At 44.3% G+C, this 22,148-nt stretch overlaps 1 protein-coding gene and 1 long non-coding RNA gene across 7 annotated transcripts in view; both read right to left on the bottom strand.

The window, feature by feature from the left end:
- Positions 1-761: 761 nt before the first annotated feature.
- RAD9A (RAD9 checkpoint clamp component A) lies at positions 762-10,946 on the bottom strand. Of its 6 annotated transcripts, none has more exons than XM_053399715.1 (12): positions 10,761-10,946; positions 8,808-8,979; positions 8,171-8,241; positions 7,523-7,663; positions 6,169-6,283; positions 4,677-4,776; positions 4,251-4,360; positions 3,874-3,980; positions 3,725-3,789; positions 2,853-2,948; positions 2,009-2,252; positions 762-1,223 (listed from the first exon to the last, which is right to left on the bottom strand). In XM_053399715.1, the coding sequence occupies exons 2-12, from the start codon at positions 8,839-8,841 to the stop codon at positions 1,119-1,121; spliced, it is 1,188 nt and encodes a 395-aa protein (XP_053255690.1). In that variant the 5' UTR covers positions 8,842-8,979; positions 10,761-10,946; the 3' UTR covers positions 762-1,118. The 6 variants fall into 6 exon arrangements, with proteins under 6 accessions (XP_053255690.1, XP_053255708.1, XP_053255727.1 ...); XM_053399733.1 differs by having other exon boundaries at positions 10,814-10,946; XM_053399752.1 differs by having other exon boundaries at positions 2,009-2,207; positions 10,761-10,941.
- A 734-nt stretch (positions 10,947-11,680) lies between these two features.
- The window catches only part of LOC128419306 (uncharacterized), a 34,208-nt gene continuing 23,740 nt past the window's right edge, over positions 11,681-22,148 (bottom strand). The window contains exon 3 of the long non-coding RNA XR_008331829.1: positions 11,681-12,199. This is a non-coding gene — a long non-coding RNA (uncharacterized LOC128419306). The remainder of the gene's footprint in view (positions 12,200-22,148) is intronic.

Raw genomic sequence — 22,148 nt, 5'->3', positions numbered from 1 at the left:
GAACTAGAGGCCTACTAAGGACAGATATTTTGGGCCAGGAAAGGCAAGTGTTCTTATTAGATAGATAACTAACAGCATTTTGAGCTACACTGACAGGGTGGGGATTGATTCTGCATTAGGAGTGGGATTCAGCTGATGAATCCCACCAGTGGAAATTGTGCAAGGATTTCCGCTTGCACAACACGGTTCCCCCATGGCAAAATAAGCTCTGGGAGGTGTTAGGAGAACCCTTAGAGCAGCACAGGATGAGGATTGTTCTACCTGGCAAGCCAAAATGTGATAAGAGCACAATGCTGGCTGCCTCCCCTGGAGTCCATCTGGAAAAGACATCAGGCCTGCACTGTGGTTGGGCACCGTTGTTTTACCAGAGGGACGGACTTCTTAAAGTGACTTTATATTGTGGCAACAGAGGATAACAAAGTACGTTTGCCAATGATTCTGATGCTTGTAGTTAGGGCTGAAATCTATTCACCTGCCTGCAGAAGGAAAGAGGAAATAGCAATGCTCTCCTCTGCTACCTCCTGTGCTTTACATAGTACTGCAGTTTACTAATTCCACCCTGGCTGCTACAGATCCCTTTCCTGTAATCAACCTTCAATTCCCATCTGCCCAACAGCTAAATTATAGGTTTAGCAATGAAACAGGTTAATTACAAGGGAGGAAGAGAAGGCTGGCTCAAGAGGCGTGGAGTGGAAGGCAGTAAAAAGAAGGCTACAGCAACTGATGGATAACCACAGCAACAATTCACACCACAGTCAAAACATCTTTAAAAAATTTATGAGAAAATAAGTATTCTACATCTATGGATGTTAGCCACAAACACACTGGAGGAAAGTCTAATCTCTCGCATCCGCCTCCCTTTCAAAGACGTGCAGTAATACTTTAGCAAAGAATGTAGATCTATGTGTCATGTCTCAATGTGGTTCTGTCTACAGAAGGTTTTTTCCCCTCCATGATGGAAGAACACAATTCAGCGCTGATTCTCTGGGGAGCAGCAGGAGAGCTGAAGAGGGGCAGCCTGGGATCCAACCCAAAAGAGGGCTCAAGCTGCTTAGCTTGAAACATCTCATTTCTAGCAGTAGAGGTGTCTTATCATGCACCAGTAGCTGGGGGACCTCTCACGTTTCTCCCTCACTGTCTTCTGCCAACACCTCTTGGCTTGTACATGAGTGGACCAAGGGCTGTGATGGGCTGAGGACCGACCCAAAGAACAAGGAGCGGAACTGCAAATGAAACAAAAGCAGGGCAAAGACATGTCTTGGGGGTGCAGGTTTGCAAGAGATCTAGAAATAGTACATTGTTGATATACCAGAATCTTGCACGGTTGATAATATTAAAAATGTATTAGGTTAAGAAGGCCATAGAAATATACTTGAAAATAAGCATATAGCATTCAGTGGGGGGCATGTTGTGGTCAGGACCTGAGTGTTCAGCTAGTTTCCATGTTCCTCCAAACCACTCCCAAACTAACAGCATCTCTTAAGTGTCTAGTTTCTACCACACCCTACCGATTCCCTTCCACTGTCTTAAAAAACCCAGATTTTGCAATCGTGCCATTACCAAAGCTTGACTGCTGCCACTGGAATTCTATGGCTCTGCTCCAGCTCCAAATAGTCATGATTAAGGGCCAATGAACAAGCAAGCTGTTAAGTGACTACAGCCTCTTTGCTTTCCATGGAAGTCTAGTTTCAATGAACTTTTAACTGAATCAAGAGTAAGTAAGGGATGTGCAACATATTACAGCTCTAGCAGGTACATATTCCAAGGCTCAGCATGCACCCTCTTGTGACCTGTACTGTGTGGACGAACACTGCCGAAACAGACTATGCCTATCACGCCTTCCTGTACTGAAACAGATTCCACCTTTTTTTGCCTCCTGCATTATGGGTACATTCTGAACCACTGAATGCACACCCACTAGAATTGTGGGTGTGGTCAAGAGGTCTGCAGGGCCACAATGCCTCACACTTTCCACTACACATTCATGCTCTGATCCCTCTGCACGTACCCTTTTTTGTGGCGGTGTGCCAGGCACAGTTCCCTCAAGATCGCTTTCCAACTCCCTTGTATCAGAAAAGGTGCGTCTCGAGGGGAAGGTGGGGCTGGGAGGGGCTTCTGCCCCCTCTGTGCCTTCGCAGGTGGTTTCCATGGCTATCATGTAGGCATCGATGTCATCACCGGCGAAATCGTAAGCAGGCTTGGATGTGCTGGCATGAGAGAGATATAGGAGCAGAGCTGTGAGGAAGCACTTTCTGTGAAGAGACACCCCAACAAATAGAAATGGTTTCTTTTTGGGGACTCATGACTAAGGTGTTTGTTTTATTGACAAGAGGGTTCCAAGAGAGAAGTTCAATAAGCTAGACGGAAATCATAGGGTTGGAAGGGACTTCATAAGGCCTTCATCTCTCACATCCTTATCCATTTAAGCAAGCCCCAGTTCCAAACACACTGACACAAACTACCTAAGTTTAAAAGGCTAAAAATGACATAAAATGTTTAACAGAAAGCTGAGACACTGAGCTGTTCCAAGAGTAACCAAGGCAACTGTATATAGCTGCTAAGATGGTAGCTCAGGTCAGGACTGGAAAATGACAGGCAGATCTGTTCACTATGCTATAAAAACACCTATGACAAAATGATGCCAAGAGCACAGAGGTGCCTGGCGTGCTCTGGTCCATGGGGTCACGAAGAGTCGGACGCGACTAAACGACTAAACAACAACAACAACAAATGTGCCAAGCAGAGACGGCGCTCCTACCAAATATGTCATTGTCCTTTGGGATCCTCCCTGCACCCTGCTCCACTTCAGGGCGTGCCAGATTTTGTGGTGCAGGAGCTTCAACCCTGCTTACCTGTTGCTGTTCTTCTGTGAACTCTCTCTCTCAGCCAGAGTGGCCAAGACCAGGTGCACATTCAGCACAGGGTCCTCCAGGGTGAAGATAGCTGGCCTGCGAGGAGAGAACTGGTGAGAGCAGGATTCTCAAGGCACAGGCTTGGGGGCTAAAGGGGAATCAAGGGGGGATGGCAGAGAAAGCTGCAGCTAATGGAGCCAAGGACCCTACTCTTGCAATGAAGCAAACAAAGTCTGGCTGCTGGCTGTTACAGGACTGGCAACAAGCCAGGGCTGCTCTTCTGGACAACCTCACAAGATCAGACCAAAGGACCATCTGGTCCAGCACTCTCGCTTCTGCAGTGGCCAACCAGGTCCCCCTAGGAAGCTCGCAAGCATGATGGCAACTACAGTGGTGCCCCGCAAGACGAATGCCTCGCAAGACGGAAAACCCGCTAGACGAAAGGGTTTTCCGTTTTTGGAGGCGCTTCGCAAGACGAATTTCCCTATGGGCTTGCTTCGCAAGACGAAAATGTCTTGCGAGTCTTGCCATTTCCCCCCCCCCGCTTTTTTCCCCATTTTTCAAAGCCATTAAGCCGCTAATAGCCTTTTAGCAGCTCAGCCGCTAAGCCTTTAATAGCCGCTAAGCCGCTAAACCGCTAATAGCGCTAATCCACTTAGCCACTAATGGGGTTGCTTCGCAAGACGAAAAAACCGCTAGACGAAGAGAATCGCAGAACGGATTATTTTCGTCTTGCGAGGCACCACTGTAACCCTTCCCATGCAGATGTTTCCCAGCAGCTGGCATTCAGTGGCCTACTGCCTCCTGCAGAAGGGAGTTTCATTTAGCCACGAAGGTGCTTCCCCTCCAGAACATCCCTCGTGAAGGCCTACCTGCCAGGGATGTCAAAGTGGATGTTGAGGGGGAGATTTGAGGACTCAGCAAAGCTCAGAAGGCCCTGTTAGAGAGAGGTGAAACAGGTTGGAAAGAGCACAAGGCCACCCATTTCAAATGAGGGCAAGGAGAGGGGAAGCAAACTCACCCGGAATTCCTTGAGGCAGAAAGTGACTTGTGTCTCTTCCTTGACACGGAAGGCCTGGAACTCGTCCTCGCTCAAACAGAGCTCAGTCACCATCATCCGGCTGGGCTCTGAGGGAGAGGTGGGGATCAAAGAAGGCCTCGTTTGACAGCTACCACTGTCTACGCTTCCCACAAGAAAACTGCTAAGGAGAAACTTCTAGCCACATAAAGGCAGGCCAGGGACCCTGCAGGAACTCTCCACCTCCTATCATCCCCAGTTGCACATATAGGATGCCCTCATATGTGATCTAAAGGTTCTTGAGATGGGCAAATTAAGTATCCCATCCTTTGATGGGCTCTGGGGATAAGATGGAAGCCGGGTCACGGCGGGCAGTTCACCTGTCTCTTCTTCCAGGTAGCTGCGCAAGGTCACCTTCCCAGAAGGGCTGGCACTCAGGGTCACCTCAGCCTGTGTCAATGGAAAATGCACCACAGCATCCACCAATAGCCTGAAATAGATGAAGGAGGGGCAGAGAAAGGTGATAAGAGGGGGAAGTGGCTTTCGTGGCTGAACATCCCCACTTTCCTTCTGCATATAATACTCTTTGCCCTAATTAAAGAACCATGGCACAGCATCAGCACACACAAAGCATCCGTTGATTCCCAGATCCAATAGCAACCCATGTTCCTCATTCCTTCCACGCTGCAGTTGATGCATCTTTAGTATAAGTAGACCGATCTATGCACATCAATTGCAAGAACCTTCATCCATCCCATTCCCTTCTCCCTATACTGCAATCTCTCTCAACCATACCATGGTCCCACCTGGGAGGGGCATGAAGAGCATGAGCGCACTGCCCTGTGTCAAAGACTGCCTGCAGGGATTCACAGTCCTGGAATGACAAGTCATGGGTCTTGATGACACCTGCAGAGACATAGATAAAGAATGTCACAGTGGGAAGTGGCTCCAGGGCATTCTGTCTCCCGGAAGACTCTGAGCAACGCAAGGAGCAGACATAAGGAGAAGGCAGCAATGGTCTACCCCACCCCAGGCTTAAAATGGAAAAGAGCAGCAGCCACCAGACATTGGGGATGGAGGAAAAACTCTAATGAAGTATTTTCTTTCTTTCTTTCTTTCTTTCTTTCTTTCTTTCTTTCTTTCTTTCGAAATACTTTTTAAAGCCTTGTTTTAAAATGGAATTGTTACAGCTAGTTCATGTTGCTACAAATCTTTAGATTCAAGATGCATAGATAGTGACTGGATTACTGCACGAGCAACACCTGTCGCTGGAAAAGTGCTTTTGATTGTTGCAGAATGCCAAGACACCTTCAGGTTAAATGTCCCAATCTGGAAGTCTGCCAGGCGCACTGCTCCTGTAGGGTGGAAGCAAAGCTTTCACACAGCACAGCCTCCATCTCCTCTTGCTTCTCATGCATCTCAAGATTCCTCCATCTTCTGCATTAAGTGAAATGGGCTGATCAGTGGTTGAACCACCAAATTGCCGTGTGAAAGAATGGAGAAGTGAAAAAACTGAGAAGCTTGTTTCTATTCATACAAACCTTTCTTTTTCCCGTGAAGTTTAAAGCAAAAGTGCAGTGGGATTCCAAATGAGGATTCTGATTAAATGAAATAAGCTTATGCTAGCGTTTTCAATGGAAATGCTGTTCACTGGGATAGAGAAAGATAAAAGCAGATACAATAAAAGAAGCACAAATAAAGCTAGAATTAGTGGGCTTTGCCTACCATTGGCTCTGGCTTCTCCTCCTGCTGGCCTCTCTGCCTTCTGGCCTGCCAGTCTCAACGGGCACTAGCCACCACTGGTGAGAACCCTCACATTTGGGAAACATCAGTCACCGCTGTGTCCCTACCCTCTGCCCCCATTAGAACAGGACCATGATCTTCAATTATGCTTTTTTGCAGAAACCAGCTAGGATCCTTACTCAGGGTTGTGGATTCTCTGCATCTCTTTGCTCCTCAAGATTAAGCAAGGCAGAGGGCTCATGACTCACAAAACTGATCTTCACTCCCTTTTTTGGTTGTATTATTTTCTCCCCATGCATCTGGAACACCTCATGGCCCTGTCTCCTAACTCAGTACCGGCAGCCTGATGGACTGCACTGGAGATGGCACTCAAGGCCACACTTTCAGCCATATTTATCCCTACCATATTAGCTGTGATTCCTGCACTGCAGGGAGTTAGACTAAAGGACCCATTGGGTCCCTTCCCAGACTACATTTCAAGGATTCTACATCTTCCAGTTTATCAATCTGCACACCCAAGTAGGGTTCCTCCTCTTCCCCACCCCAAACGCTCACCATATTTGCAGTACAGCTTCACACGGAACCGGCTAGCATGGGAACTGAGCGAGATGAGGCATTTCTCCACCATCTTCTCCAGTGAGGGGAGTGAGCGGAAGATAGCCAGGAAAGACTGGAGGGAACGAGAAGGAAAGCCAGAGTTCTGTGCATGTGGTTTCCTCAAAAGGGAAAGCCAGGACCAGTGTGGGACAGTGGTTAGTGTCTGACTAGGCCTGGGGAGACTCAGGTTCATATCTCCACTTAGCTTCAATGTGTCATCTTGGGCCAGACACTATCTCTAGGCTTGTTCTACCTCACAGGTTTGTCATGAGGATAAAACTGAGGGAAAACAGAGACCACCTATGCCACAGAGAGGAAAGATGGGATATAACGAATGTAATGGGGGGAAAAACACTCAACTGCTGAAGCCACTAACTTTGTCTCAGAGAACTGAGCTGGGGTGCTCTGATTCTGGCAGAGTTACTTCCAGGAGGAGTAAAAACAATTCAGTTTTGAAAGTCTGCACAAATACTGCTTTCTTGCCACTTAGTTGAGCAACAATAGGGAAGTGCAATGACCTTAAGTGAGCTGCAGATGGAGCTTGGAAGGCATTCGTTTCTTTAAGCCTTGGAAGGTATTTGTGGCAATCAACAGAGGGTGAAAAATCACAGTGGCTTATAAAAACAACCTGTATATTGAAAGCTCTCCTCCACTCTGAAACACACAAACACCAAAAACATTCTTCTACCTATCCTTGCACTGCTGAATCAGGCCAAGAATCCATCTAAAGCAGCTTTCCAATGACCATCGTTATCTAGATGCTTCTGAGAAGCTAGCAAGCAGGGCATTAAGGCAATGTCCTTCCTTTAGTTTTTTCCCCTTAGCATTGTTACTCAGAGGTATATTGCTCCTCAACCTGGAAGTTCCATTCAGCATCATTTCTAATACTTACTGAGACACCTATTACTTCACCATCTTATCAGAACAGAACTTAGGGAGATGGAAAATCCTTGACTTGGAAGGATCTGTGCAGCACAATACTGAGCACATTTCAACCACTCAACCCACTGAGTGTCTGCTGCTTTGCTTAAAAAAACAATAGCGCATGTGAAAAAAATAACTAAATGTCAGAGAATTACTTAGCCAAGCTTCTTCTCTAACATGCCATTTTTGCAACTATGCAGTGATTTTTCACCACTATCACCTGCAGTACAAAGTGGTACATATGGGGTGTTTGCGCAGACCAGGCCATCATTGGTGCTTGCAAAGAGAACTATAGGCAACAAGTACCAGGTTGGAGTTCATTGGTCTTCTGATAAAAGCCTGCATTGCCCCATCCTGACCTTTCAACAGCCCCATGTGGGCCCCTCACCTTCATGAGCACTTTGCACCGGAAACCACCTGCATCCAAGTCAGATTCCGATTCCCCTGGCTGGTAGAGCTGAAAGAAGAGCGGGGCAAACAGGAAGCAGGCGTAGGCCGAGCGGGACGCATTGACCGTTCGCAAGGAGAGCTGGGGAAACAAGGATGGGAAGTGTCACTAACTCCATCATTGTCACAGAGAAGATTCCTCACACCCCTCTTAGCTTCCTTGTCCTAAGTAGTTCAAATCCTGCTTTCTAAAGAAACAGCATTTCTGCCCCCAAAACAGGACAAACTTGCATCATCAAACAGCTCCCAGCACATACAACATGCTGATCAATGAGAGAGCTGCAATGGCTGAGGCCAGAGGAACCTGTGGCTCTCTGGATGCTGCGGGACTACAACCCCCATCTTCCCTGACTCCTGGATGTGCTGGCCAGGACAAGTGGGAGCTGGCAGTCCAAGTCCAAGGTCGCAAAGCCCATCCCCAGCCATGCAGAGTGATTGCAATACCAGGATAGTGTTGCTGCTCTGCAACAGAGACTCCCCTCACTTAGCTTGCAGATGATGTCTCACTGATAAACGTTCCATTCTGAGAGTTATAAGCAATAAACACACTAGACAGACCTTCCCTACACCTCCCAGCCTGTCACCTTACCCCTTCTTGAAGAGGCTCAATGTAAATTTCATCTCCAACACGGGAAAGAGAGTGCACCGCTTTCCCCAGGGCTGCACAAGAGACAAAAGAACACTGAGCAGGTATGGATCAACATAAGCCTCTTCCGATGTCTGATCTTGCATTCTACCTCAGCCTGCCTCTTTGTGCAGGCTGAGACCATCCCCTGCAGAATCCCTCTTCTATTAAATAACCACCTGGGTCTATTATTTACTCAGAAGCCCCAGACATGCCAAAACACATGTCATTCTTCTCACGTCACACTCCCATACAGGTATCATAACCCCACCCTCCACACACACACAAACGCACACACCTTCTCACTGGCTATCGTCTCATCAGGAAAGTCGCCTTATAACAGGGGTAGAGAAGCTGTAGTCCATGCATTGATGGACTACAACTCCCATCATCCCTGAAAGATGGCCTTGCTGGTTCTGATGGGAACTGAAGTCCAGCTAGAGAATGACAGGTTCCCTACTCCTGCCTTCACAGGTTTAGAAGCTCATTTCAGGAGGCTTCCCTTCTTCTTGTAACCATACAGGAAGCCCCTTTCCTGGTCAAACATCAAGCAATAGTCAACTTTGCCCACCCCAAATCCAAATAGTTAATCTTGCCTCACCTTTCACATTGCCCCCAGTAATTGTGCACTTCATGCCAAGGCAGAGAAGCCTCAAAGTTCCCCCACACCAGACACAAGGTGGGGGGAACTAAACACCCGATGTATTCACCAAGTACACTGTGACCAGCTCTGTTTACTAATGGAAGGAACTCCTCAGGACTCCAAGTAGATGCTGAGGGGTGAGGAGAAAGAGAATGTATATGTACACATACACCACACATACATTGTTACAACTAACCATTTCTTAGACTGCTTCTACAGACCAAGGATAAGCTCCACTAGTATTGTGATCATCAGAACACTTTGAAATCAAGTATAACCCATTGCGACTGGAGTTTTTATTTCCTATTTTTTCCAGTTGCCTTCCAAAGCAAAGTCCTAATCTAATGGTTTGTAAAAAAATAAATAAATAAAAAATCCATCATTTTCTGACACAGATGTATTGTAAGATCCCTAATAAGTTAAAAATTCATTCCCCCTCTATCCTATTAACATAAAAGCTAAATGAGGCATACTTTTAAAGGGTTTAGATTAGGGAACTATATAGGAACTATAGGTAGAATTTAAATTGCACGGCTGGAGGATTTGGATTGCACTATGCCATTCTGAAAATTAAAACCATCTCCCCCAGAAGGTGCTATTTGCCCTATGAGGGAAAATATACACCCTTAGCGCAGCGCACGAGCGGGCAGCTCAGTTCGGGGGCAGCTTGGGGGCCGGTCAAACGACCTCCACCTGCCGCTTCTGGCCCATGGGCCTTAAGTTGGTGACCCCTGGTTTAATCTTCTCTTACCTATGCCCCTGCTTGTGTTGCTCACCATCCCAGTTAACCCCTCCCCTTTACAACTCACCCTGTCCCTCCTTCTTCCTTTACAGTTCACCCAGGTCCCATCCCTCACACCTTGCACTTGGTGATGATGATGATGACAGAGAGACCTTGGCTGCTGTTTTCTCTCCTTCCCAGATCAGCAGCCAGTGTTCTCCTTTGCTCCCCCTCCCACTGCCAGCATCATGACAGTCTTACAATTTTATTTCATGCTGAAAGCTTTGGGGGCCAAGGAGGGGCAGGGAGACAGCTGTCCCCCCCAAAAAAATCCTGGCTATGCCCATGCAGACTTTGCAAGGAGTCATTCCTTCGCATGGCAGCACTTGTACATTAGAAGTGCCAATTCTGAAGATCAAAGGAATGCAGTTCACACATACTGGCTAAGTAAACTGATCAGGCCTTATGGGCTTTATATACCAAGAATAGCATCTTGAACTCAGCCCAGCACTGAACTGTCCAAAGTTTGCAAAAGGCGAAAGATTTATACGATCTGAAGAGAAACCAGAGTTGGAGGTTGGACTAGATGACCCTCAGGGTACCTTCCACCTCTACAATTCTATGACAAAGTTGGATCCAGGAGCACTCCAAGCTTGAGTGCTTTTCATTGATGCAGCAAAATGCCTAGAAAAGATACTGAGAAGTAGATTTGTCAGTCCATTCACCTAGCAACTGGCTTAACACTTTCGAGAAACCTTTCTCATCTCTGCGTTGGCAACTGTGCATGGGAACGGTGTTCCCTAGGCAGACTGATTTGGCCCTGGGGGTGCGGGCGTCCAGAAAGAGGGTAACAGTTTCAAGAGCGCGTGCAAGAGGGGAAGGGTTCTTGTCCCTGGACAAAATAAAAGCGCCTCAGGACAGAAGCTGCACCTGGTGACCTTGCCACACGGCGCGTTCCAGAGGCACAGGCGCATTCCAGAAGGGCCGACGTTGGCAACCCATAGCTGGAGGAAGGAAATGCCTCATCGGAGCTCCCAAGAAAGCCTTGGGATACCGACAGAAGCACGTCTTTAACGGTTGATTCCCAACCCCCTACGGCGGCCTCAAACGCCCTTAGACACGCGGCCGGTTGCTTTAAGGAACTAGCGGCCGGGCTACAGCCGCCCCCCCCCACCGGAGGCTCCTCTTACCTCCCCACCAAAGTCAAACCAAAGTTCCGAACTCGCGCTCTCAGGCCGCCCACCTCCGCGCGCCCCACGCTGCCTCCTCATTGGACAGCGTAGCTGTCATCTTCTAGGAGAGCAGAACGGAAGCACGGGCAGGTCGGGGCAAATGATCGAACCCTACTTCCGTTCACGTGACCCATCAAGCGCGGAGGAAGCAAGCTCACGCTCCTCCCAGTCGGCGAAGGTGGGGCTGGGCTCTGGCGTAGGATCCTCTGGAAGCCCCGCCCCCGCTTCAGCCTCTCGCACCGCCTTCTTCTAGGAAGGCGGGAGGAATGGAGAGACGAGAGCGCAACTGCGCACGCGCTATGTTAAGACGATGCCGGAGCAACGATGCGCTCCTGCATCAGTTAACGCAGCCGGGTGGGGGCGCTTGGTGTGAGGAGACTGCTTACATGCGGATCTTTCATTGCAGTCCAAATGCGTTTCTGTAGCCTTGCTGCCGCGCTGCACCGAGTTGTCCTTCTCGCTCTTTTGTCACCCGTCGAGCTTACGTTCTTAACGCGGCAGACGGACGTCAGGGACCTGGTTTGCCCGGAGGGAAGAGGCCACACCGCTAAGCTCCCAGAGCTAGCAGTTGTTCTTGCCCTTCGTGGTTGTGTTTTCCTGCCACGTTGGACCGGGAGGACCTTTAAGACAGCCGAGCATTCATAGGCTGCGCTTCACAGTGCGGACTCTTCGGGAACTATTGCGCCCTCGACTCTCGCCTGCCGTTTGCTCTTGGGCGTCCAAGTGCAGTTCCAGGGGCTGATTCTTTTTTTAAAAAAAACCTTTTTATTCAAAATTAAAACAAAACATATTATCCAGAAACATATCATCCTTATTTTGTTCCCATTTTTCCTCCCTTCCCCCACCCTCCCCCACAAAACCCACCCACCAGCTTCCCTTAGTTCCAGTCTTTGATTTCTCTAAGAATGCTGTTTTCTGCATGTTACACAGTTGTATAGATTCTCAAACTATTTAGCTGATTGTCATCAATAGAAAAGTTTGTGAACAAAGCCAGCCAAGGAGTCCAGTTCGCTTTGTTGCGTCTTCAAATGGGAAAGGGTTCCCATTCATCTTTAAAGTCACAGTTATCCTTGTAGCGTAGCTTATATGTCAATTTTGCCAGTTCTGCATAGTCCATCAATTTTTCTTGCCATGATTCTTTAGTTGGGGTTTCTTCAGTCTTCCATCCTTGTGCTATTAGAACTCTCACGGCCGTTGTCGCATGCATAAATCCAGGGGCTGATTCTGACCTATAATGTTTTGCATGGTCTGGGCCTCCAGCATCAGAAAGGATGCACATCTTTCTTTAGGTATTTGGGTCCCAGCTATTTGTATGCTAGTACACTTCAATTAAATGTCACGTAGAAAGGGTAGCATAGGTAGAACTATTTCATCTCTAACACAGCTGCTGAAGAAATCTGGAATAAATAACAAAACAACCCCTGGAGATGACTGAGCATTCATCCTGATTTGCTTTACACAAAGCTAATGTGGGGGTTCTATTATATCCAGTCTTAATTGAGCATTCATTCTGATTTGTTTGTGGGGCTACTACATGACAATCCGCATTCATATATTCATTTGGTTGTAGGGTGTTTAGACGTCTTCCTGTAATTTGTTCATCTCACACTGTGCATTTCCCTATCGTTTTCTAAACATCAAGAACTTGATTTTCTTAAAGGTGGATTGGTAGTGTTAGGGCAAGCAAGTGCTTAAATCCAATTTAAACGCGTAAGCTTGATATTGTGGTATGCACTTGCAGCCTTCCTATAAAATACAGTCTGGAGGCACCCAGACTTCCTCATACAGTTGCTTATTTATTTATTGACATTATCCCTAGTTTCATAAAGACAAAGCACTAGGTGGCTCTTAATTAGAGGCAAGATCTTACATTGAGTTTTGCATGAGCTCACACACCACTTTGCCCTGGGCAAACTGCAGGGAGAGCATGGAGCCCCCCCCCCCCCGTCCCAACATTTCCTTTCCTTTCTGTCCTGAAGCACTCTGCTTAGTTCTGTTATTTATTACATTTATATCCCACGTTTCCTCCAAGGAGCAAAAAGTGGCATACTTTCTTTTCCCTCTACCCATTTTATCATCACAACCAACCCTGTGAGGTATGTTAGACTGAGATACAGTGACTGGCCCAAGGTGAGGACTAGAATCCTGATTTCCCAGGCCTTAGTCCAATATTATAACCACATCTTCACATTAGTTCTCATTATACAACCCTTAAATGAATAAGATGTGTAAGGACCACCATGTACAAAGTTACAAGGAAAGCCATGTGACCACCTGAAATTAACATACATCTGAACTTGAAACTGAGAGTGTTTTGTTCAAATAAGATTTATGAGGACAAGTGGGCCTGAGAGAGAGTTTAAGGTTGCAATCCTACGAACATTTATTTGGCAGAAAGTCCCTTCTAAAAACGCATACAAAGGATTGCGTTCAAGCTTTTTTTTCTTAGCTGAAGTATTAGCACCAGTATTCAACATTTCAATACTGTGGTACCTCGGGTTACAGACGCTTCAGGTTACAGACTCCGCTAACCCAGAAATAGTACCTCGGGTTAAGAACTTTGCTTCAGGATGAGAACAGAAATCACGTGGTGGTGACGCAGCAGCAGCGGGAGGCCCCATTAGCTAAAGTGGTACCTCAGGTTAAGAACAGTTTCAAGTTAAGAACGGACCTCCAGAACGAATTAAGTTCTTAACCCGAGGTACCACTTTATTAGTTTCATTGCATGACACTGCTGTTTGGGAAATTGCTGTAACTTTATTTTTTGTATTCTGAATTGTATTGTGTCCAGTACTGCATCTGCATGCTAAAAGATGTAAATTTGCTTTGCTTCAGTGGTTGCCTGTTTCTTGTTACTTTTACAGTAATTAACATGTGCTATAAAACATGGGAAGAACCCCCCCCTAAAAACAAACACATTTTACATTTTAGCTTTAAACAACCTCAAAAGCAGCACCTTCAGTCTTTGCTGAAAATTGACCCTTTCCTCCCCCCTTTTCACTCCCTAGAAACAAAAAATAGCATCCCTGAACCCATACCTAAAAATCCATAAAATTCAAATAGATTTCCTTTCTGAAACAAAAATCTCTTGGCAGCAGAAACTGACATATATATTTTTTTAAAAACAGAAGAGGGCAATATTTGCCTGCTTTAAGTGAGCACCTGGGGATAAACTTGGCACCCGGATACTGCAAAACAGAACTGAAAGGTAAACCTATGACCTCATTGCATCCAGGCCCAATTTAATCAACTACAGGGTATATACATTAGTAAAAATAAACCTCTTCAATAAAAACCAGTTGCAAAAATCAAACTCTCCCGAATGCTCAGCCTGGACAATTAGTGGTCTACAATAATCAAGGCCAGGAATATCTCTAAAGCATCTGAAACTTAATTGCCCTCTAATACTAACAGTAGTCCACAATCAAGGCAAGCTGAATTCTTTGGATTTAACCTGACTGAGTCCCAGTTACACAATGGGATTAAGAAATCCAAGTATTTTGTCTTAAATAAATGCATTATGAATCAGGCTGTTAAACTGAGTTGGCCTCAGTCCAGGGAACCCTGTGAATAACTCTGGTTGCCCAGTGGGGGCTTTGGTCTTGTGTTTCTCCAGCAGCTGCTCCCAATACTGCATAGCAAACACTTTCCGAAACTCAGGGGAGCTTTAAAAGAAATTTGTGGTTGATGATTTTTGGTTTCTCGAAACAAATCAGAAGTCTGCTGGGAGCGCCCAAAGTAATTCTTGTGAGTGCCAAAACAGACTTGACATGGGAAATCCATGATTGGCTCTTTCCCCTCTCCTTAATCTTTCTTTACAAGCAGCTCTTTGGGGCGAAGACTAGATTTAGGCAATGGTACTAGATGAAGGGGGGGTTAACCTCCCCCTGCCACTTTGTGCAGCAATAGAAATGGCTTCCCCTGAAGCTGTTCTTTCAGCCTTACTTGGGAAGTGGGGGTCAAGTTACATTGATGGTACATAGGTGGGCAAAATCCACAGTATTTACAAAGGAAAACACTTTGGAGGGGGGATCAGTCCTGAAAAAAACATTTGGTCCTTCATTTTGTTTACTTAAGGAAGTATTACAGTCGAAAAAGTCTCTGTTTTTCATTCTCATATAGGCTATGGTCTGTTTGTCCTGGCTAGCTGGTACATCATATAGGTGGTGCCAATATTTATGTATACTACATGTTAAAAAGATATGTATGTTGAACGTTAGGCTTTATTTTTCTTATCCTTCTCTGTCCATGCTCAAGTAACTGTGTCTTCTGTTCTTTTGTAGCTGTCAACTATGCTTTCTGCATAAATTGTTTGGAATAGTCAAGATCTGTCACACAGATCTCTACTTAACTTGGTTGTCTGAGGTTTGCATACACGACACTTTACTTCTAGAATCAGTGGAAACTGAGTACCTTGTTGTTTTTTTATATAGTTCACACACAGTCCAGATCTATATATTTTTCTGCCTCAGAAAAGCCCTTCTTGGGAAACTGTTTTCATTTTGAAAATAAAAGCTCACTGCAGATATGTGTCCACTTGAATACAGATGTAGGTGGTCCCAGAAATGTAGAGGTGTATCTACACTTGTCCAATGATGCTTTGGGGGGGTGTATACAAAGATCACAATCACCATTTCTTTCTTCATTCATGTGGGGTATGTGCAGGGAATAATCAAGGGGAGGATTTTTCAGGTAACCACACCGACTCTTCTGGATGGCAGGATCTAGAATCAATCTAGATTGAAAGCAACATGTTGAGGATGATCATGAACAATTCTAGAGAGAAAATCTATATTATTATTATTTTGCTAGAAATGGGTTAGTGTGTACACAGCCTGAGTGTCATAGTTTAAAGTTCTGAATAATAGGAGATATCCAACATCAAGTGAGACCAGTTTGTGCAATGGCGCTGTTGGGAGTTGGGAGTCCGACAATTTCTGGAGGGCTTCAGGTTCCCAATCCCTCCTCTAAAAGAAAATGAATACATCTTTATTAACTACAGCACAAAACAAACATATCCGTTAGAACAAGGATTGTGAACCTGTAGCACTCCAGCTTCAGCCACCAAGGTCAGTGGCCAAGGATGATGGGAATTGTAGTCCCCCAACAACTGGAGGGCTCTGCGTTCCTTATTTGTGATTTGACCCACTTCAAGAGATGACCTGAAGACTTGTAAAGACATCAACAATTTATTGTAAATTTGGCAAATGTCCGATTGAAATGTTATAACCCCATCAAACACTCACATACATTTTCAGATGAGTGTATATACTGTGAATAGATGTGTGTGTTCATCTGAACTTATTCTATAGTCATGGCATAAATAAAGGGATTGGCTCCAGAAGGCCCTTGCAGTTGAGATCTGCTTGGTCTCTTCTCTAAGCTACTTTAGACAGGAGCTGAAAAGGTAGCTTGTAATCGACCAATTTAAAACTTCTCTGCAAAATTAGATGGTTGCTGGCTGAGTAGTTCATTTTGTTTTCTACTACAGCTTTTCATTTACTAGCAATGAGAAACTTATGGGCTACATTTTTGACCCAACACAATCTTAACTGCCAAGGTGATTGTTTTAATCTAAATGATTATGAGAACTGTATGTTTTAAGAACTTACTCTTAGATAGGATTGATTGTTTTTTGTGAGTTTCATTGTAATGGTCATTGGTTGCACACAATAAAAATATTCCTAACTGATTAAAACTAACTTAGGGTTTTGTTTTGTTTTTAAAGTTGGTTTGTATTTTCTTCTTTTAATTTTTAATTGTTTCAAAATGCACTTGCATGATATTTTTTAATGAGGGCTGCTCCGAGTGCAACTGTAGAACAGGCTATAAATACAGTCGTATCTTGGAAGTCAAATGGAATCTGTTTTGGAAGTCCGTTCGACTTCCAAAACCAAAGCACGGCTTTTGATTGGCTTCAGGAAGCTCCTTCAGCCAATTGGAAGCTGTGGAAGCACCATCGGATGTTCAGCTTCCAAAAGCAGGTTCAAAAACCGGAACAGTCACTTCTGGGTTTTGATAGTTCGGGAGCCAAAATGTTCGAGAACTAGGCTGTTTGACTTCCAAGGTACGACTGTAATTACTTTTGTCAATTTGATTGGCTACTAGGTATATGCTACTATACCGCTTTCAGATCAAAATGATTGTCCATTCTATTCTTATTTAAAAACATATTGGGGTGCTTCTGATGACCTGTTTATTATTTATCCTGATTTGTTTGTGGGGAGATTTGACGACAGGGGCTATTTAATGAGCATTCATATTGATTTGTTTGCAGGGAGGTTATATAATGTTGTATCAAGCATTATTCCACACTTTCCATTGCATTTCACCATCACTTTCCTTATTGCAAAGTCCAATCTGAATTTGCTGGTATGTGACTGAATTCCACCCCAAAATAGTGACAGTCTGGAAGCATCCTTTATTGGCTACTTCTTAATTGGAAGGCTTTTTGGTATGAAGTTTCTGTTGTTTCCCCCTCTTTCCTTGGACAGTAGGGGGCAATCTGCACCCATTACTTTAAAACTTCGTACTTCCTCTGAGTACTTGGGATCAACTTGGGAAAAGAGAGGCCAAGAGAGATAGTCAAAATCTTTGACTGTGCAACTCACAAACTTTTTGTGCTGTAGAATGATGTCTGCTTATAGATGAACATATATACATGCAAGGATAAGAAGCAGGATCACTTATTTAAATACCAAGGATTGTACTCTAATTCAGAACCAAATCCCACTGAAGAAAGTGCAACTTTTTTCTGAGTAAAAGTATGTAAGTAATAAGTATCCAATTTTTTCCAGGAGTAGTGGTTAGTGGGCAAAATAGCATTTATTGATGAGACGGAAAGCCAATGTCAATGCTATTCTGTACAGTCATAAATATTAATAATTCTAGAACTGAACACATTGAAAAATTTGCATAGTAGGCAAAACAACAACAACAGGGTCGACACACAGCAAAATGTCAGCACACCTGTAAAAAAACCTGCTCACATAACATGTTTTTGTGTGTCCACAGTTGGACAACTTGCAATTTCTTACTGGATTTTCTTCTCTTATTAGATTATCTGCAGATCAGAAAATCTGAATTCAGCAGGGTGAGGAGGATGCTGTGTGGATGCCACAAAAAAGATGCACAAGCAGTGTCATATCTAAATTTAGCTCCCGTGTGGATGAGTCCTTCGTACTTTTAAATGCACAGGGAGAAAGGGTGGGGGGGGTAATGAGAATTTTGAAGAAAAGAATTAGGACTGATGTGAGAAGCTCCTTTTCTTTGTCAGTGAAAATTAGGTAAGCTATTTCATTCCGCTTTTTCTTATAATTAATGGATTTATTACATGCTTTCTTATTCCTTTGCTTTCTCTAACAACCATCCTGTCAGTGATGAGAACATGTTGCTCAAAGCTTTAAAGCCAAGTAGGGATAAGAACATTCCAAAGCTAGTTCACTAGCTATCACACCACACTGCCCTTTCCTTTGCTGCTTCTGGCAATATGAAAGAGAGCAAGAGATAACCTGCTGGAAGTTATTCAGATAGGTTAACTAGGTGGTAAACTTGATACACAGAGTATACAAACTTGAATTGCACCATACACATGTTATGTTGCCAAGATTTGGGGATCTTGTATATAGTAACCATAGAAATGAGGGGGCAAACCATTAAAAAAAAAGTTTGGAAAACTGTAACATTAGATGTTCCAACTTGGCTTTCATTCAAACTGAAGCTGCCAATGACGTCTATTGAGGTTGCTTAACTTTCCGCTATAAGACCATTTCCAGTTCCTCATATCTTTGCCCAATTATAACCATCAATGCAAAAGCTGTGCAGTCACCAGTGTTTCCCTTGGGCTGATTTTTTAAAAAGAAAAAGTTGCAGTTATAATGTGAATGATGGGCCCGAGGCACAAAATGCATGTGTGTTTTTTTTTGCTTTTTAAAAAGCCCCAAGCCTAGTTCTTCCGACGTTTTCATTGAGAAATTCCAGCACCTCTGTGCTTTGGAGCAAGGACTTGAAATTTGGCAACAGACAGGTCTCACTTTGGTGTTACGCAAGAGCCTTGCTTTTGTCGGCCTCAGGAAAATCTGCCCACATTTGGCCAGATTGGAAGCCTCCAAAACATTGCAGCTTATGCATGCTTAGCAGAGACTTTTAAGAACTTGGCAGAAGAGATTGCCAAGTTGTCTGCACTCTGAGCGAGCCAGCAATCGGATGGGAAGTCTGAGGGAAATCCACACAGAGGTGTGTTTCCTGACCGCCAGGGGGTGCTGCAGTGCCAACAAGCAGGGAGTATCTTGCTGTTTGCAGGATTCCTCCTGCTGGCTGTGAAGGGTAGAATCCAGGGCTTTTTTCCCCTAGAAAAAGAGATGCAGGAACTTGACCTTTTTTTTAGGGGGAGCACACACCCAAAGTTGTAAGCCATTGTGTCTCTTTCCTCAGCAATATCATACTACTGAACTGCTTTATCAGATGGCTGTAAAAACTGTTGAGATGTAAAGTGCTTGAGACACACCCTATAAATTCTAGGTACTGTTGTTACTAGGCTAAGATGGCTGAAACTGTCTTATCCAAATTGAATCCTAGACAGTGTCAGCTAAAATCTGACTGGCAGCAATGTGAAGAAGAGGTTTGTGTAGGCAGATCACATCATGATGAAAAACTGTCCCTTTTTTAATGGCTGTTTCCAGTTGAAATAAGTGGTTGGTTGCAAATGCAGTACTGCCATTGTCCTATTCTTATGTTGGTTTCATCACAACTGACCGATTCCCAATTAACTTAGGACTGACCGCAGCAACTCCTTTGCCAAAATGTCTCTATGGAGGTTGGTTACCATTCTCGTTGTATATCAGGGATGGGGAGCCTGTGGCCCTCCTATAGATTACAACTCCCATCTTTCTGGCCACGCTGCCTGGGGGTGAGTCCCACAACACCTTGGAGGGCGGGTCACAAGTTCTCCATCTCTATTGTACATTATAAATGAAGATGGTATCCAGTGGAGCGGGTGGTCTCTAGGAATTCAATATCTTGTCTGGTATGTATAATTATTTCCAAGAAAGGTTAAAACACATGGGTAACAATAAATAGATTAATAAAGGCACTGTCTTATTTCTTTGGCCACAGTAGGAATACATGATATTTTGATATGCTAAGTTAATAGGATCAATGAGAAGAATGCAAGATTAAGGAAAAAGCAATGGTCACTATATAGAATAAGGTTCTAAAACTACTGCAGATCAGAGACTACTTCCCCACTTAACCTTTTCATTAGATTTTTTATGGAACATCCATACATCTTTTATTAGCTCACTGCATTGCAGTATTTTCTGTTGTCAGTTCATGGATGGCCGGGGGGAGGATGACATGTGGCAGTTTTTTAAAAAATGAGCTTCTGTACTTTTCATTAAAAAATTTTGTTTGCAAGTTCTACCTGTTTTATGGCTTCCTGTTGATTGAAGATGGGCAATTAGCACCAAATTTCCTTTTACTTCTTCCATTTCAGGAGTTTAGAAGGTAACAAGAGTTACTAAAATACTTCCCCTCCCAATCTTTAATTGAAATAGTATTTTGCATATACGGAAGCAAAAAAATGATGGCTTAAGTAATTAATGCTTCTCACTCCATACAGAAACAGAACTTGGCTACTGAAGGGTCATTTATTACCAGTCCTCAGAAAGTCATGCAACAAGCAAAACCTTCAAACAGGAATTGCAAAACTCTAATACTTATGTGAGAAGTTCCATCAGACTCAATGGGGCTTCTGAGCATAGGGTTGTACTTATAATTAATGTTGCTGGGAACCTTTAATTCTAAGTAAACATTATAGCAAGATCTTGGCCATGGAGAAGGGCACTGCTGGATAATATAATCCTTGTGTAGAACTGCTAATTTAATTCTGCTGCCTTCCAATTAACTATGGAAAACGAATGCCTTGGCAGCACTCTAGTATGGAAGCAACCCTGGGATACAAAAGGGAATTCTAGATTCCCATCACACTGAGAAACCCATTGAAAAATTGCCTATATGTTAATTTCCATGATTAATTTGGCATTTGTGTAGGTCAGATGAATCCATGTAGTGGATTCAACAGTCACGCATGTGTTCCCTATCCAACTTTCTTCACACTTACTGTGCTGTTGCTCAGTCCACTTTGGGGAGTTTTTGCAATGGCATAATAAAATGAGCGGCTGCAAGCAACATGTGCAGTATTCTGAAGAAATCTCATGGCTGCTTGACCACAGTCTCATCATGCCATTGGCTCAAGCAGCTCACCTTGCTGCAATGCCTGTCCAAGGGCTTGGGGCTTTCCAAGGCCTGCAACTCGCAACCTGCTGTGCCAGACAGTGAGCTGGGATACATGCCCTGTGTTCTACCAATGAGCTATGGCTTCTTTGGAGGAATGAACCTGCCTTCCTAGAGTGGGATTAAAATTCACCTTTCAAAGAACTGAAATACTGTTTTGGGGCCAAACCAATAACAGTTGTGAATCCCCATGATCTCACAAAATGTCATTTAAAAATCTAATAAAAAGCACCCTTCTTCTGAAATAAGTTTGCCAGCTCAGACCTTCAATGGCGATGGCAGAGATTTGATGCAATTTACCTCTGTCTCTTTGTCAATATATACTAAGATGACGCCAGGTGTAAACAGGTGTGCCTAAGAACAAGTGGAGTCCAAAGAAGGGCACTCACACCATTTTGATCAGGCACACAAGCCTTTCTTCAAGATCAAGATCCAAGGAGTTTCCTTTAGAAGTGTTTTGTGGCTGGGGCTGATAGGCTAGAATCTATGTTATCACCAAGAAACAACCACCTTTCATGAGAGCAGATTTTAATTTATTTATTTTAAGCACGAAGTGAGCTTTTAATTGTATAACCGTACAAGTTGTTCTTTAAAACATAAAAAGGACAGCCCTGCTAACATTGGGGGTGGGGGGAGAAAGAGGAGGACATGAAGCCTAAATCAGCACTGGAAAAGGAAGCAAACACATCCTAAATTGCAAGATGAATGTGGAAGTAAGCCTGGCAGGAGATAAAAACGCACCCGCCCACTCCTGTTTTGAGGTGTGTCTGCACACACCTAGTTCTTGTTATGTAATTTCATGCTAGCTTTTCCATTATGTAGTTTGTTCATTCCACATCAATATTGTACTCAGAGCAAATACTTTTTGTTGCAGGAGCTGAGGCTGTTACCTTTTAAGAACACCTGCCTTGCTTGTATGCAAAACGGAACTTGCCTTGGCCATAGTTGACATGAAAGACTAGTCAAATTATCTTGCTAGGTGCATAACCCACACGACTGCGAAGTTTTGTGATGACTAACTGTTTGTTCCCCACTGATGTTCAGAATGCGTAA

The sequence above is a fragment of the Podarcis raffonei genome, chromosome 1 (assembly GCF_027172205.1).
Source record: "Podarcis raffonei isolate rPodRaf1 chromosome 1, rPodRaf1.pri, whole genome shotgun sequence".
Lineage (NCBI taxonomy): Eukaryota > Metazoa > Chordata > Lepidosauria > Squamata > Lacertidae > Podarcis > Podarcis raffonei.
This window is presented reverse-complemented; position numbering and strand designations above follow the sequence as displayed.